Source organism: Corythoichthys intestinalis, chromosome 1 (assembly GCF_030265065.1).
Source record: "Corythoichthys intestinalis isolate RoL2023-P3 chromosome 1, ASM3026506v1, whole genome shotgun sequence".
Taxonomy (NCBI): domain Eukaryota; kingdom Metazoa; phylum Chordata; class Actinopteri; order Syngnathiformes; family Syngnathidae; genus Corythoichthys; species Corythoichthys intestinalis.
The window spans coordinates 28,215,801-28,229,999 of NC_080395.1; the positions used below are offsets into that span (position 1 = coordinate 28,215,801).

General features: G+C 36.8%; 1 protein-coding gene across 10 annotated transcripts in view; it reads right to left on the minus strand.

The window, feature by feature from the left end:
* celf6 (CUGBP Elav-like family member 6) overlaps nucleotides 1-14,199 on the minus strand; it is a 380,567-nt gene that overhangs the window by 12,591 nt on the left and 353,777 nt on the right. For all 10 annotated transcript variants that reach the window (XM_057833527.1, XM_057833555.1, XM_057833517.1 and 7 more), the window contains one exon: nucleotides 11,050-11,199. In XM_057833527.1, the coding sequence (XP_057689510.1) occupies nucleotides 11,072-11,199 (128 nt within the window). In that variant the 3' untranslated portion in view covers nucleotides 11,050-11,071. The remainder of the gene's footprint in view (nucleotides 1-11,049; nucleotides 11,200-14,199) is intronic.

Below are 14,199 nucleotides of genomic sequence, written 5' to 3' on the forward strand. Positions count from 1 at the left end.
CTAAACTCTACTAAGGCTCCTTTAAAGGGACTAACAAAAAAAGGCCCAACAAAACCCCATAGAATTTCAAGTCTCAAATTATTTTGATTGGTACATATGCCAACAAGCAGGGCAAGTTTACCATTGTCAGATTTTCTAAAACTCATATTAGGAGATATTTTTTTTCCTTAAAGAATGTGTAAAACTACATTTCTCCTCTCTGATGACAGCAAAACACTTTCCATTTCATAGATAAACAGGTAGTCCTCAGGTTACGATGAACCAGACTCACGCAATTTGGACTTTACTACACCTGCGTCTCGTTGTTTCCTTTTTTTTTTTTTTTTTTAATTTTATTTTTTTATTTTTTTTTTTAATTATTGTTATTATTATTTTACTTTTATTTTGTGATGCATGTGCATGTTTTTATCTTGGCGCAGGAAGTGTAGAACAGGAAGCATGTACAGACACGTCCACCACACAGACGCACACACAGATCAGCTGAGTGAGAGAGGTGACAGCCTGTGCGCACATTTGTTGCTTGTGAAGCATCCAGAGGCGAGGGCTGTACATAACCCCTTTGGTACTGTTTATTTTGGGTTTTCAATTGTGGTGAAACACTTGGGGCGACTTTATGTGATTGTTGTTGTTGATGTGCGGACAATAAATGATACATGCTAATCGTTTGTTATTGCTGTATCAGCAGCTATTTGTAAACACACATTTGAATTGCTGTTAGTGAAGAGGACACTGATTTAATTTAAATTGTATTTTAGATTCATTCTACAAGTGTTGATGTCATGAGCAGCTGAATAAAGTCAGCAAACCACACGGATTTCTGACATCGTCTTTTCCGAGGTTAGCTGACTGTCTAGCTTGGACCTAGCTCCAACGTCTTGGCGAGGACAGTAAAATGACGGATAAAACAGTATTTTTCGGACTATAAGTCGCACCTGAGTATAAGTCGCACCAGCCATAAAATGCCCAACGAAGAGGGAAAAAAAAACAATATATAAGTCGCACTGGAGTATAAGTCGCATTTTTGGGGGAAATTTACTTGATAAAATCCAATACATAGAACAGATATGTCATCTTGAAAGGCAATTTAATATAAAAATACAATAGAGAACAACATCCTGAATAAGTGTACAATATGATGTTACATGATGCATGAACAACGAAATGCGAATATACTGTCCTCACCATGACGCTACGGCTTGTAACGGTCACTTCTGTGATCCTCTTTGTTTCTTTGGACCTCCACCACACGGTGGCGCCTCTTTATGTTGTATGTTCACTTTCTTCAGTTGCTACCTACTTTTTGGGGAGTCAAGTGTGTTCATGTGTACATGGTCCGTTGTACTCCCGAGTGACGAGTGGTTGAGCTGGATTTATTTATTTTTGTCTATTAAAAGTGCATAAGTGGACGTCTGCTCCCTTTTTTTACCTTTTATGCACTCATCCTGCCCTGCCACGCATTACAGGCTCGGTCCTGGCTATATAGCGAGCTAAACTCCCAAATGACGATGCTGGACGTATGTATAATTTGCTGAATCATTTTCAACCTTGATACCAAACAGGTTCGCATCAATGTAAATAAATGATAATTAGGAGCTATTACAGCAATGACACAAACGGTTAGCATGCGTTCGCTAGCATTAGCACATCATTCAAACAACCACGCAACTGGCTCTAAGTGTCCGATCACGGGTGGAAAACACACAACAACAACAGAAAAGATGATACACACAGGCGATGCCTCTGTAGGGATATTTTACAAGCATTTTACAAGCGTCTTCTTCTGGCATGTGAGCGCTCTTCTTCGCGTAAACAAGTGCGAGTGCGCCCCCACGTGGGCGTGAAAGCGCCACAAACGAAAAGCATGCATTTCTATATGAAAATAGTATACAATACAATTGCACACACATTGCCAAAGGCAGAACGCGAACGTGGCCATAGCTATGAAGAGTTATTCAGATAACTATAGCATAAAGAACATGCTAACAAGTTTACCAAACCATCAGTGTCACTCCAAAACACCAAAATAACATGTGAAATGATATCATAATGTGTTAATAATTTCACACATAAGTCGCTCCTGAGTATAAGTCGCACCCCCAGCCAAATTATGAAAAAAACTATAGTCCGAAAAATACGGTACATGTTTTTGGATAGTTTTGATTTGGGTGTTGGGTGCGAGGGTGTTTTGAGGTATTTAAAGGATTAATTCCGATTTACGTGGAAATCGCCAGCGCAGGAACAAAACTCGTTCGTAAACCGGGGACTACTTGTACACCATAAATGTCTTGTATGTGAGCAAATAAGTTTTCTTGTAATACATGGTGATTGTGCCTCATAGATTAAAATTCTATGAGCTGGCATTTTAAATGCCCAATCCAAATAATTCGAGGTAGCAACAATTTAGATTGTCTAGAGTATATTTTTCAACCATCTCCTCTTATTTCTAATTGGCAGTCGTGTGAAAGACAAGTCTGTCAAAACTTATTTTACTTGATTATCGGCTAAAACTAGTACTAAACACTTCATAAAATAAAAGCTATGGCAGCAACAACCAACAAGAGACAGCTCATCAAAAAAGCTCTGCCTTCGTGTTGACGCATTATAGATAAATATATCCATGCGCTGGAGATTTGGACATAAAAGATCTAGTTTATCTCTAATATGTTGGGAGCTATGATGCGGGTGAAGAAAGGCTGCGATATCACAGCAAATTGCTCTCTGAAAGAGTGCACATGAAAGGCTGCGACTCGCCGATGCGAACCCGGCACCAGACACTCTTTGTTCTACCGTCCGCCTCCTGTAAAATGAGCTTGTTATCGTTCCATAATAGATCTGCTTTTTAGATGTTAGTTAAATCGAGGCCAGCCATTAGAGGCATACAAACGCCCAACGGTTCTGATTATGGATTCTGGTTTAGAAGCAACAACTGACTCTTGCTGTACGTCTATACCAGAGCACAGGATCAATTACTTTAATGGAGTTTTATTTTATTTTCTATGCTAACAACTTCTGGGAAAGCACAACTTTTCGACAGCTGAGCTAGCTAACTTTTGTTTTGTTCAGCAAAACCTGTAGTTTATTGCTCCAAGGGTCTGACAATTCATAATTAAAACTAAAAAGGTCGTAAAATGAGTTTGAAACTACTGTCACATCGATCGGGTCCGATCACGTCATTTTCAAAGTATCGGAATCGGCAAAAAAATATCGGACATGCCTTTTTTTAATATATAAATATTTTGTAATTAAATCGTTTTCTAATTGTATTTAACGTTACAGACATAATGTGTTACACTCTTCCAGAGTCTTTAGTATAAGCATAAGGTAGGGTTATCAAATTTATCGCGTTAATGGCGAGAATTAATATTTTTTACATTTATCACGTTACAATATTTAACGCAATTAACACATGCGCTGCGCGACCCACTCACGCATTGTCGCGCTCAATCAATAATGGCGCCGTTTAACCCATACAGTATATAGAGCTAAAAGGCAGCGTAAAATGAGTACAGTGAATTTTGGCAGCCTTTGGAGCCTTTTTTTAAATAGCTAAAGCCTTACAATCCCTTTCCCACAATTAGAGTAATCGTGGGAAGCAATGTGGGGAAGAAAGGTAGTAGTTGATCTTTTTCTTAACACCCTACGTTATTTCCCAACGCAGAGAAGATATATTAATTGGTACCATGACGCAGTCATGGTTGCACTTCCCATCATGCATTTGGGCAGAAGTTAAATGGCTACAGTATCATTTACTGAAAGCTCAACAAATACACTAGATGGCAATATTTAGTCACAATATACAAAGTCACATTCATCCTTTAAGAATTACAAGTCTTTCTATCCGTGGATCCCTCACAAAAAGAATGTTAATAATGTAAATGCCATCTTGAGGATTTATTGTCATAATAAACAAATACAGTACTTATGTACTGTATGTACTGAATGTATATATTCGTCCGAGTTTTATTCTTTTTTTTTCTTAATGCATTGCCAAAATGTATATGATTGGGAAAAATTATCGGGAATGATTGGAATTGAATTGGGAGCAAAAAAAAGCAATCGGATCGGGAAATATCGGGATCGGCAGATACTCAAACTAAAACGATCGGATCGGGTGCAAAAAAAAAAACATGATCGGAACAACTCTAGTCACAACATGTTACGGGTTTAAAGTTTCTTCTTTTCAGTTGAACATTTTGAGGTTCACCTACTTCCTTTCTCATAACTCATTCTATTACCTCAGTGATTTGATTGACCTCTAATCTGTCAGGTTATTGAGTTCTAATTTGTCCTGCCAGGATTTCTCACTTAAAATATTTTTTTGTGGCCATGTTTTATGTTTGACTCGTATGTAATCTGTCTGTGCAAAGACTGGCTATGCTGCTCAAAATAGAAGCACCCAGTAGGTTTTGAATAAGTTTCCAATGCCACAAAGGCGCCTGCAGTGACGATACCCACTCGCTGCAGACAGTCCCATGGGTGCTTCTTGCCGAACAAAAGGAAGCAGGGAAGTGACCTGGCTTTGAGAGAATGCACGTACACTAAAATCGACTTAGTCTTATCAACATTTGACCTGGCTGCCCAGACAGGAAACTTGCAAAGAAAAGACATTTATCAGACCTAATCTGATTCCGGCAAATATACGATTCACCCGCCCCCCAAAAAAACTTTAAGTGATGGGATCATCCTGTTATCGGCAGGATGTGCTTCATATGGCTGCATGGTGGTGATATTTTGGGGCTAATGTGGGTAGGCGGTATTGCTAGCTGCTCTGTTGCCACAGTGTAATTGGTTTGCAGCCTCATAAATAAGTAAATGAGAAGCAATTCTGGTGTTGGGCAAACAAAACAATCTTGCACAAGTGAGGCCTGCGCAGATGGAAATCCACAGAGAAGTGGAGTGTCAACATTTGCCCGCGCTCTTGGCGAGATTTAATTGGCCGCACAAACACGGCAGGGTCATCTTGAGCCATCTCGCTGCTAAACAGCTGTTGATGGAATGAAGAAAAGGTTCTTTCAGCAAAGACGTTATCATAAAAATACAAATAATAGCTCACTTGAGCATAACACAATGTAAAGGTGAGGAAATAGCAAACATCAATAACATGGTTGATCTCCAATGTTGAAATTCTCGAAAGTACAGTACAGTTGAATGCTATCTGGATCACTTCAACTACTTCACCAACTTATCACACCTGAAGGAAGTTTAGTTTAGTTTTAAACTGGCTTAAAAATACCAGTGACAAATGGAACTCATTGTCTGTGTGCTCTGTATGTATTATATGGCTGATACAATTGATAAAATAGTACCTGAGTTTCACCTCTGTATATGCCCTATTTTTACTCAAACACCAGAACAAAGTGCAATTTTTTGGTCAGGGATATTTCATGCTTTTGTTGCTTATTTTTAATGTTAATGTGTTTTTAATGAGAAATAAGCACTTTCCGTTATCCTTTTTGAAGGTTCCATTTGGTCAGCGATTTTTAAAGAGCCAAAAATAGCAAAGAGGGCATGCCAAACCTCATGATTTAATTTTGATGGGTAAAGTTTCATCCAATCATCCCCCAGAAGTGGCAATCGCAACTAAATTCAGTGTATTTATTGGTTTAGAGACATGAACCATAGGCGGAGTTTGACTTTTGGGGCCGGGGGGGCACAACATGTTGATGACCCTGAAACGCAGTGTCAGCAATCAAATTAACTTACAAGAATATTTATAATAATAAGTTGAAAATGATCGTTTTTTTGTTTCCCATCATTCTTGAGGGGAATTTTAAATCAGGCTGCTTAGGCAATACTTTTCGCCATGGTCGTCATCCATTGAATATGGTACGCCCGCCGGTGTCGTGCCATTGTAGTTACCCCAGTCAAAAATTGTATCCCCTTGGCAGAGCCATATGGAGGTAGATCTGTGTCTTTATTTTTTTCTTTTAAAAAAAGCCGCTTCAATGAAAATAAATTGTGTTTGAATGCAAAAATAATTTTGAGACTTAAAAAACTAAAAAAAAAAAAAATGCATGTGAAATGTATTTTTCTTTGACAGATTATTTTTGTTTTTATTGAAGCAACTTTTTTGACTGAAGTAATGTTGATCTGTGTTTGGGCCACATTTGGCGAAGACATTTTTGTCTTTATTATTCAATCAAAACATAAGTTGCTTCAAAAAATATATACTTTCAAAAAGAAAAATCACTTCAATCAAAAAAAAGAAAAATTTAAATAATGGAAAAAGATTTTGAATGCGAAAAAATACTTGAGATTGAAAAATTTGCATTTGAACTAGGGCTGTCAAATGATTAAAATTTTTAATCGAGTTAATTACAGCTTAAAAATTAATTAATCGTAATTAATCGCAATTAATCACAATTGAAACCATCTATAAAACATGCCATATTTTTCTGTAAATTTTGGAATGGAAAGATAAGAAACAAGATGGATATATACATTCCACATATGGTACATAAGGACTGTATTTGTTTATTATAACAATAAATAAACAAGATGGCATTAACACTATTAACATTCTGTTAAAGCGATCCATGAAAAGAAAGTCTTGTAGTTCTTAAAAGATAAATGTTATACAACAAGTTATAGAAATTTTATATTAAAACCCCTTCCAATGTTTTCGTTTTAATAAAATTTGTAAAATTTTTCAATCAAAAAATAAACTAGTAGCCCGCCATTGTTGATGTCAATAATTACTTACACAATGCTCATGGGTGCTGAAGCCTATACAATCAGTCACACCCAAGCGCCAGCAGAGGGCATCAAAACTCTATAAAACACAATTAACAAGTGGGCCTTTTACTGTACTGTCATTTAAATCTGTCTGAGCGGGGCATGTGCGTTAATTGCGTCAAATATTTTAACGTGATTAATATAAAAAATTAATTACCGCCCGTTAACGCAATAATTTTGACAGCCCTAATTTGAACACTTAATTCATTTAATCCCCCCAAAAAGTTGCTTCAATCAAAACAAAATATTTTCAATCAATGGAAAAAGTCATTTGAAAAAAAAAATATACATTTTTTTTTTAAAAAGTATATGAAAAGCAAATGAACGTCTAAGTTGCTACTCACATGATTTGTTCGAAAAATAATTTTGACCCATTATAAAAATATATTTTTTTGTTCATTTCTTTCATTTTTGTTGCAGTTGTATTGCTTTACAACTTATATATATATATATATATATATATATATATATATATAGGAAAGTCAGTTACTTTTCCAGGGTGGGCCTGCCCCCCCCCCCTCCCCCCTTAAAATCCGCTTATGACGTAAACGCGTCATGTCCTTCAGCAGGATGCTTAGGTCTGAAGTGGTTAATCAGATTTCACGTCATGCAATGCAGTCAAAGTCACACTGCATGATGTCATCAGATGTCAACTGAAACCATGGCTCCAACTTACACCTTTGCCAACTTGGTTGGCCTCCGTGATGGGTGTGTCAACAGTTAAGCAAAGCCATCTTGCACTGTGACTGGCCAAGTAGGTTGTCAGGTTGGTGGAAAAAGAGGACGCACACCCATACACAAATGGAATGGTTCTTGTGTCTCAAAGCCACTCACTTATATTGTCATCATTGTTATTATTGCTAAACACTATTGAATGGGTAAACAAAAAACAAGAATCAACTGGATTGACATGTTAAATAGCAATGACAAATCATTATCAGCACACCACCATTAAAATATTTTCTTGCTATTCTTCGTGGTGCTTCTCAGACAACTTGCGGTCCGAAAAGGATGAATTGATGTTTCTTTTAACCCCTTTCTTTTTATGCACAAAGATAACCCTGAAGGCATAAATGCATATTTCAAAAACCCCCCTGTCTACAGTAATTGGATTTGCCTTGCATTGTTTGCGATGAGGTAGGCCACACAATAAGGGCCGCACTGTTTCTCCTTTTTTTTTTTTTTTTTTTTCATATTAAGTTTATCTTTTCCTCACAGAAACACAATTTATGAGTAGCTTCTTCCCAGTAGAAGAGAACAGCGCTTGATCTTTTTTTAAATTAAAATTTCTCCAACTCAAATTAAGTATCAAAGAGGGGTACAACAGGCCTTAGAATATATCAACATAAGAAAGTTTATAAATATGTATATGTATATATATATATATATCTTTTTTTTTTTTTCTTTTTTATCGAAGAGAAACAACTTTCAAATTACATTACAGTCCCCCGCCCACCCCCTATTATTATGCACCTGGTGTGGAAAGCCATAAATCCAGCAGTTGCTTCAAAAGTTTGATAAAATAACTTAAAAGTTGAAGAGATTTATTTTTTCAAAAAGGCACTTTTGACTGTGTTTATTACTTGTCAATAAACCATACAACATTTTGGACTAAGTATAAAAAAAAATGTCAGACATAACATTTTAAAGTAAAAGATCATAAGTTAAGATTGGATTCTTTATTTATATGGGCTGAATCACGACATTTGTCATATGACAGTCTGTTATGGATGATGTGCAGCATTTTGGACCAAGTCTCCATTAACAGTTAGAAGGAAAATTATAGAACTGACACCTTATTTTCACAGTGCCTGTGCACTTCGGTACAAATTACAACGAACCAATGCTGAATGTCATTAAGAATTTGGTCGATTCGTCTGCCAATCAGAGGTGGGTATAGTAGCCAAAAATGTTTCTCAAGTCAGAGTAGTGTTACTTCAAAATAATATTACTCCAGTAAAAGTAGTCATTCAAAAAAAAAAAAAAAAAAAGTACTCAAGTACAAGTAAAAAGGTATCCAATGAAAAGAATACTTAAGCAATGAGTAACATTGTGAGTAACTGCTTATTTGTATTTTTATTATTATTTTTTTGTTTATTTTTACAAATGTACCTAGAAGAACTGTTTTTCATAAATGATTGTGTAGAATAACCCATTACATCACAACATTAAGCCAAAGGGGGGAAAAAATCATTGAATTCTGACAAGAGAGGGGAATAAAAAAAGACAGAAATGAAACATTAGTCTTCCAAAGAGCATGAGTGCCCTCTAGTGGAGAAAATAGTTCCAAGTTTGAATAGTGAATACAGTAGTTCCTTCATAGTTACTATTATGAAATTAAAAGTTAAATTTAAAAATCATATCTCCGGTTTTCCGTGGTCAGTAGGTGCCAAATAAAAATTGGGAAAAAGGTTTAAATCCACAATTTCAAGTCATGTTGAGGGCAGTGCTCTATATCAAATACTTCATTTTTTTACGGTGCTTTAAAGATGCCACGTGATTGAACAGGTTAGCGTTATCATAGAGCAGCAAGCTTGCGTCTGATTGGTGTAATGGAGTCATGTGATTATTGTTGCAACATCTCACTGGTGAAATTAGTATAGGTACTCTTGGCATTGCTGGCAAAAAAGCAAATTTAATATGTAGAATAAAGAGGAAAAAATGTAACGACTGTCATGTATCCCAGAATAGCAGAGTTAGAGTTACGTTTTTTTCTTCACAAATCTACTCAAGTAAAAAGTATGGCTTAGTCTCTTAAGGCTGAGTTTTGCTTCTGCGGCAGACCTACGTCGCCAAGGCAGACCCGATTTACGACCCTTCGCCATAGCCTAACGTGCATCTCCACAATTTTCTGACTTTGCGTCACGTCAACACGTGAGATATGAAGCAAATGGACTGTGATTAGTCCACTCAGACTGTTGTTTCCGGTTCAGCACGAAATCACCACCATTTACAAACAATTTTGCGCTAACGACCACCTCCGTAACTGTCTTCTGTGTCGCCTGCGCCTCAACATTTGTATGATCAACATTTGTTGTTTAATGTTGATGAGCTGATGAGCCACATTCAAGCGTTCTGAAGGAAAAGAGTAGATTCTCCCATGTTACAGGTTGTTTTATTCTTATAACGAACAGGAGATGATGACACAAAATTTGGGAATAAAAAAGAACAAAGAATTTACACTTAAAGACAGACAAACAGAAAAGACAAGGTGACAATGAAAAGTGCTCCCAGCCTCCCCCTGCATAGCCTTTTTCCCCCTTCTCGGATAACTTGCTAGGAATGTACAACCCCCCCGCCCTGATAAAATTACATACACTGGTAAGAAGACAAAAGGGGCCTGTGTGAATATGTTATAAAATTAAGTGGCATTTTTCACATGCGATTTTTGTGAATAAATGGAAATATATTTCTACAGTTCCATCTCCGTTGGAATTGTTGTGTAACCAGAGGAAAACTATAGGAAGTTGACGAGTCCCCCAAAACAGTACAAACCCAATGCCACACCCCTCTAGTGGCTTGGCGGTGAATTACAGAGCAACGCGTTCCCTTGCCGCAGAACTATCTAATGCTCATTGACACCGTAGTCGCTACACCAAAACGCAACGCAGAAGCATAACTCAGGCTGTAGAAGTACATTTTTCTCAAAAAGTTACTCAAGTAAATGGAACGGAGTACATGTAATGTGTTACTACCCAGCTCTGCATATCGTACATTAATGGTGTATATCTATGAAATGTACAGTAGTTTGTTGTAATCGTAAAGGAGAAATGTATTTTTACACATTCTTTAAGAAAAACAACAAATCTCCTAATTTAAGTTTTAGAAAATCTGACAATGCTGCCAATGTAATGGAGGTGTACCAGCACAGTGACTGTGAGCCTTTTAGGTCTGCTGTTCATACTTCCTCTTACCAAGCGTGCGCCAACCTTCCACTGAGCATATTGTCTTTTCATCATCTGACATGATTTCTAAAGGCTGTTGGCTTTTGTGGATTTGTCCATTCAACAACGTGTATTGATCGAGAACGATGTTGCCGGTCGTCAGCTTTTTATGCATTGATGATGTTATCAATTTTGCACCAGCATGTCCCTCAATTGCGAATGGGATTCGGAACCCTGCCGATGTAGTGATTTGTGTGTGTGTTGAAAAAATTTTCACAATACGTTGAGTGTCTCAAGGGTGAATAATGCTGCATTGATTTTTTGTGTGTGTGTGTGTGTATTCATGTCCTAAATTTGTCGTTGTCAAACATGGTTGAAATGACACCTAAAATGGCAATTTGTAATATTAGTACTGTTATTGTCACAATACCTTAATCAGGACTCTTGACCAGTCAGTAAGGTCGGTTGGCATCTTTTGGCCGCTTTAACTGCACCTTCAGCCTCTTCATGCCTATTTGAAAGCCGTTCATGGCCTGGATGGCAGCTTGGGCGCTAGACGGGTTATCAAAACTCACAAAGCCTGGGATGAGAGCACAGAGGGGTGGAGGGACAAAAGGGAATGGGGGAGTAGAGGAAAAAGGAATATCGGCAGGGATGGAGAGGGGGACGGGAGGAAGACGAGATGAGACAGTATTTGAAAGGAAGCCCCTTTTAACTTGGAACAATGAGATGACAATAGCTCTTTGTTTCGTCCTTTCAACACATTAATTGAAAATCCGGAAATTAGGAAAAGATTACATAAAATAGCACAAAGCCTAATAAGGCAGATAATACAATCAGAGAGCACACTTTTAAAAGTTCAAAGTGGATCTGTATCAGTGAACTCAAAAACAAACAAAAAAGTGTAAATTTTTTTTTTTTAAATAACAAGAGATTTATAAGTAGTATTCGAGAATTAAAACCACATCTTCACATTGTGTTCATTAATTTTAAGTTCACATAAAATGGGATGGATGCATTCATTTGGGATGGGCTTTTTGAGTGTATTCACTTGTTTAATCTGTATTTAGCAGTGGTAATCTAGTGGTTAATTTGAAAGAGCAATAAAGAAGTGAACTATTTTTATGTATTGTCTAACTATTTTAGTTGAACCAACAGTTACAGTATACGAGGCATAATCGTGCATTCATTGACAGGGTCCCCCCAGGATTGATAAATCTAAATTCAAGACTTTTAAGACCTTTTTTAATGCCTTTTCAACTGAAAATTAATACTTTTCTCACACCCATGATTTAGATAATATTGACTCATATTAAAAAAAATAAAGCACTGAACATCAAATTTAACCTCAATTACTAAGTGTGTTTGACAAAAGAATGCACATTTATTGAAGATACAATTAAAATTCATTTAAATATAAGGTCTTTCAGAATTTTTTCCCCAGGATAAAATGGATTTTACACTATTATTGTAAAGCAGCTTCAGAAATTACATTTGCAATACAACAGGTTTCCCTTTTAAGAGGACCTAGTCAAGGTGGTAGGTAGGTGATTGTCAAATTCGCCACCTTGACTGTAAAGTGCATGTAATTGGCAATGAAAGTTTAAAAAACAGCCACTAAATGGCAGTAGTTTACCATTAATTACCACAAAATAAAAAAGCTACACATGATCATTTCCCTTGGTAATCGTTTTTTTCCTAATCACATTACAAGAAGTATACAAAACACATGTTAATCCTTTGTTAGCTATTGAAGACATTTCTTTTAATCAGATAGAGAAAATCCATACTCTTATTTAATCAAGAAAAACATTTAAATATACCAGGAGGTGTTTTACTATAATCTACATTATAATTTGCCTATCACCATGCCATGTTATTCAGATCAACGTTACCCCGCACTCGTTCCAATAATAGACAGTGTCAACCGTGTTGTGTATCTGAGAGTGATGGTGAATCTACGACTCCTGTTTATCCATGCTAAGGCTAGTGCACCTGCCAATACCCCATTGAACATGGCTAACTCTTGAGTTAAAACTACAAAATTCACGTTCATTCGAAAGGCAAACCGTGCAGAAATACATTACTGCATCTAACACATTTTAATTGGAGAAATTGGCAACTTACTTTGAAAAGTTAAGCAGGTCCACTGCCTTTGCATGACCCATAAACTGCGACCCAAAGTATCTGGATGCGACTTGGTCGCCGATCCAATACCTCACATGCTGGTCCAACTGTTTGGACTTGGTTGTCTTGTTGAGGCTTTCGTCGAACATAACAACTAAGGCATCTGAGCAGTTCCTTGCGTTAGCACACAGAACTGTGCGATTGCCTGCTGTTGTGATGTTTATGGGAATGATGCTAACGGCGCGCACGCACTAGGTGCAGTGCATCGTAAAAATTCTGCGTGTCATCTTCGTTGTGGATTTAAAAAAAAAAAAAAAAACTTTGTCACGGATATAATTTAGGTTGCACTGAGATGTTCTTGAAAATTAAAACCACGGTGAAAAAATTCCAGACTTCCGACAGCTAATTTATTACTTTTTAATACGTTTAATAATGGGAAACTAAATTCAATGTTTTTTTAATACTTTTAATAACCCGCGGGTACCCTGATTGACACCCATAACAGACATAAGCCCCTTTCAGACATACACTGAGCTCCAATGAAATCCCGGGATTTAAATGGGGAGCCTTTATGTCTGAAAGCAATTTCCCGGGTCGACTAACACGGAGCTGACACGGAGATTAACCGGGTCGCGTCCTAATGTAATGTCCGGCATTTACCCAGGACGTGGCATGTGTGAAACCAGCTGTTTAATTCCGGGTCACAGCACAAAGGCTGATGACATAAATATCATAGCGGGGCTGATCGTCATTTCCTCTTTCTTTGCGATAGGACAAAAAACTAAACAAACATTGAAACTATCAACATGACAAACTGGAAAGAAAGCAAAATTAAGCTGGAAACATAACTAAATTAAATTGCCACTGGATCTTTGTGTCGATGAAGAGACAGTCCATCGTCCATCTTTCGAAATGTGTGGTTTATTTTGATACCAATACTCAGGGGTGAAAGTGGCTAGAATTTCTTGCCGGAACTCCCCAACGCGAAAGTCGCCACGGAGCCAGAATTTTTGTTTATTTATTTATTTATTTTATTCATTTATTTTGATTTGGGGGGGGGGGGTGTCAAAACTCCTAAAACTACTGAAATGCAAAGAAAACTTTTTTGGCACAGTTATTTCTGTAACAAATTCAAAAACTGATTTTCGTTAAAAATTGTATTTTTTCAACAATTTGCAAAATAAAAAACGGCAATAACCCCAACCTGCAACTCCTAATTTTTATTTTCCCCTCATTTATACTCATACTAAATGCCAAATCTCAATTTTAACTACTTAAGAACATATGATGTACAGTATATTACAATTGAAGTTAAGGTAAACATTTGCTTTCTTTTTTCTTTTTTTTTTAATAATAATGATATAAGTAACATACATTCAGAAAAATAAGTACAAATGACTTATATTATGCAGAGTGAAAACGAATAGATTTTGAAGATCGCGCAAACATCGAC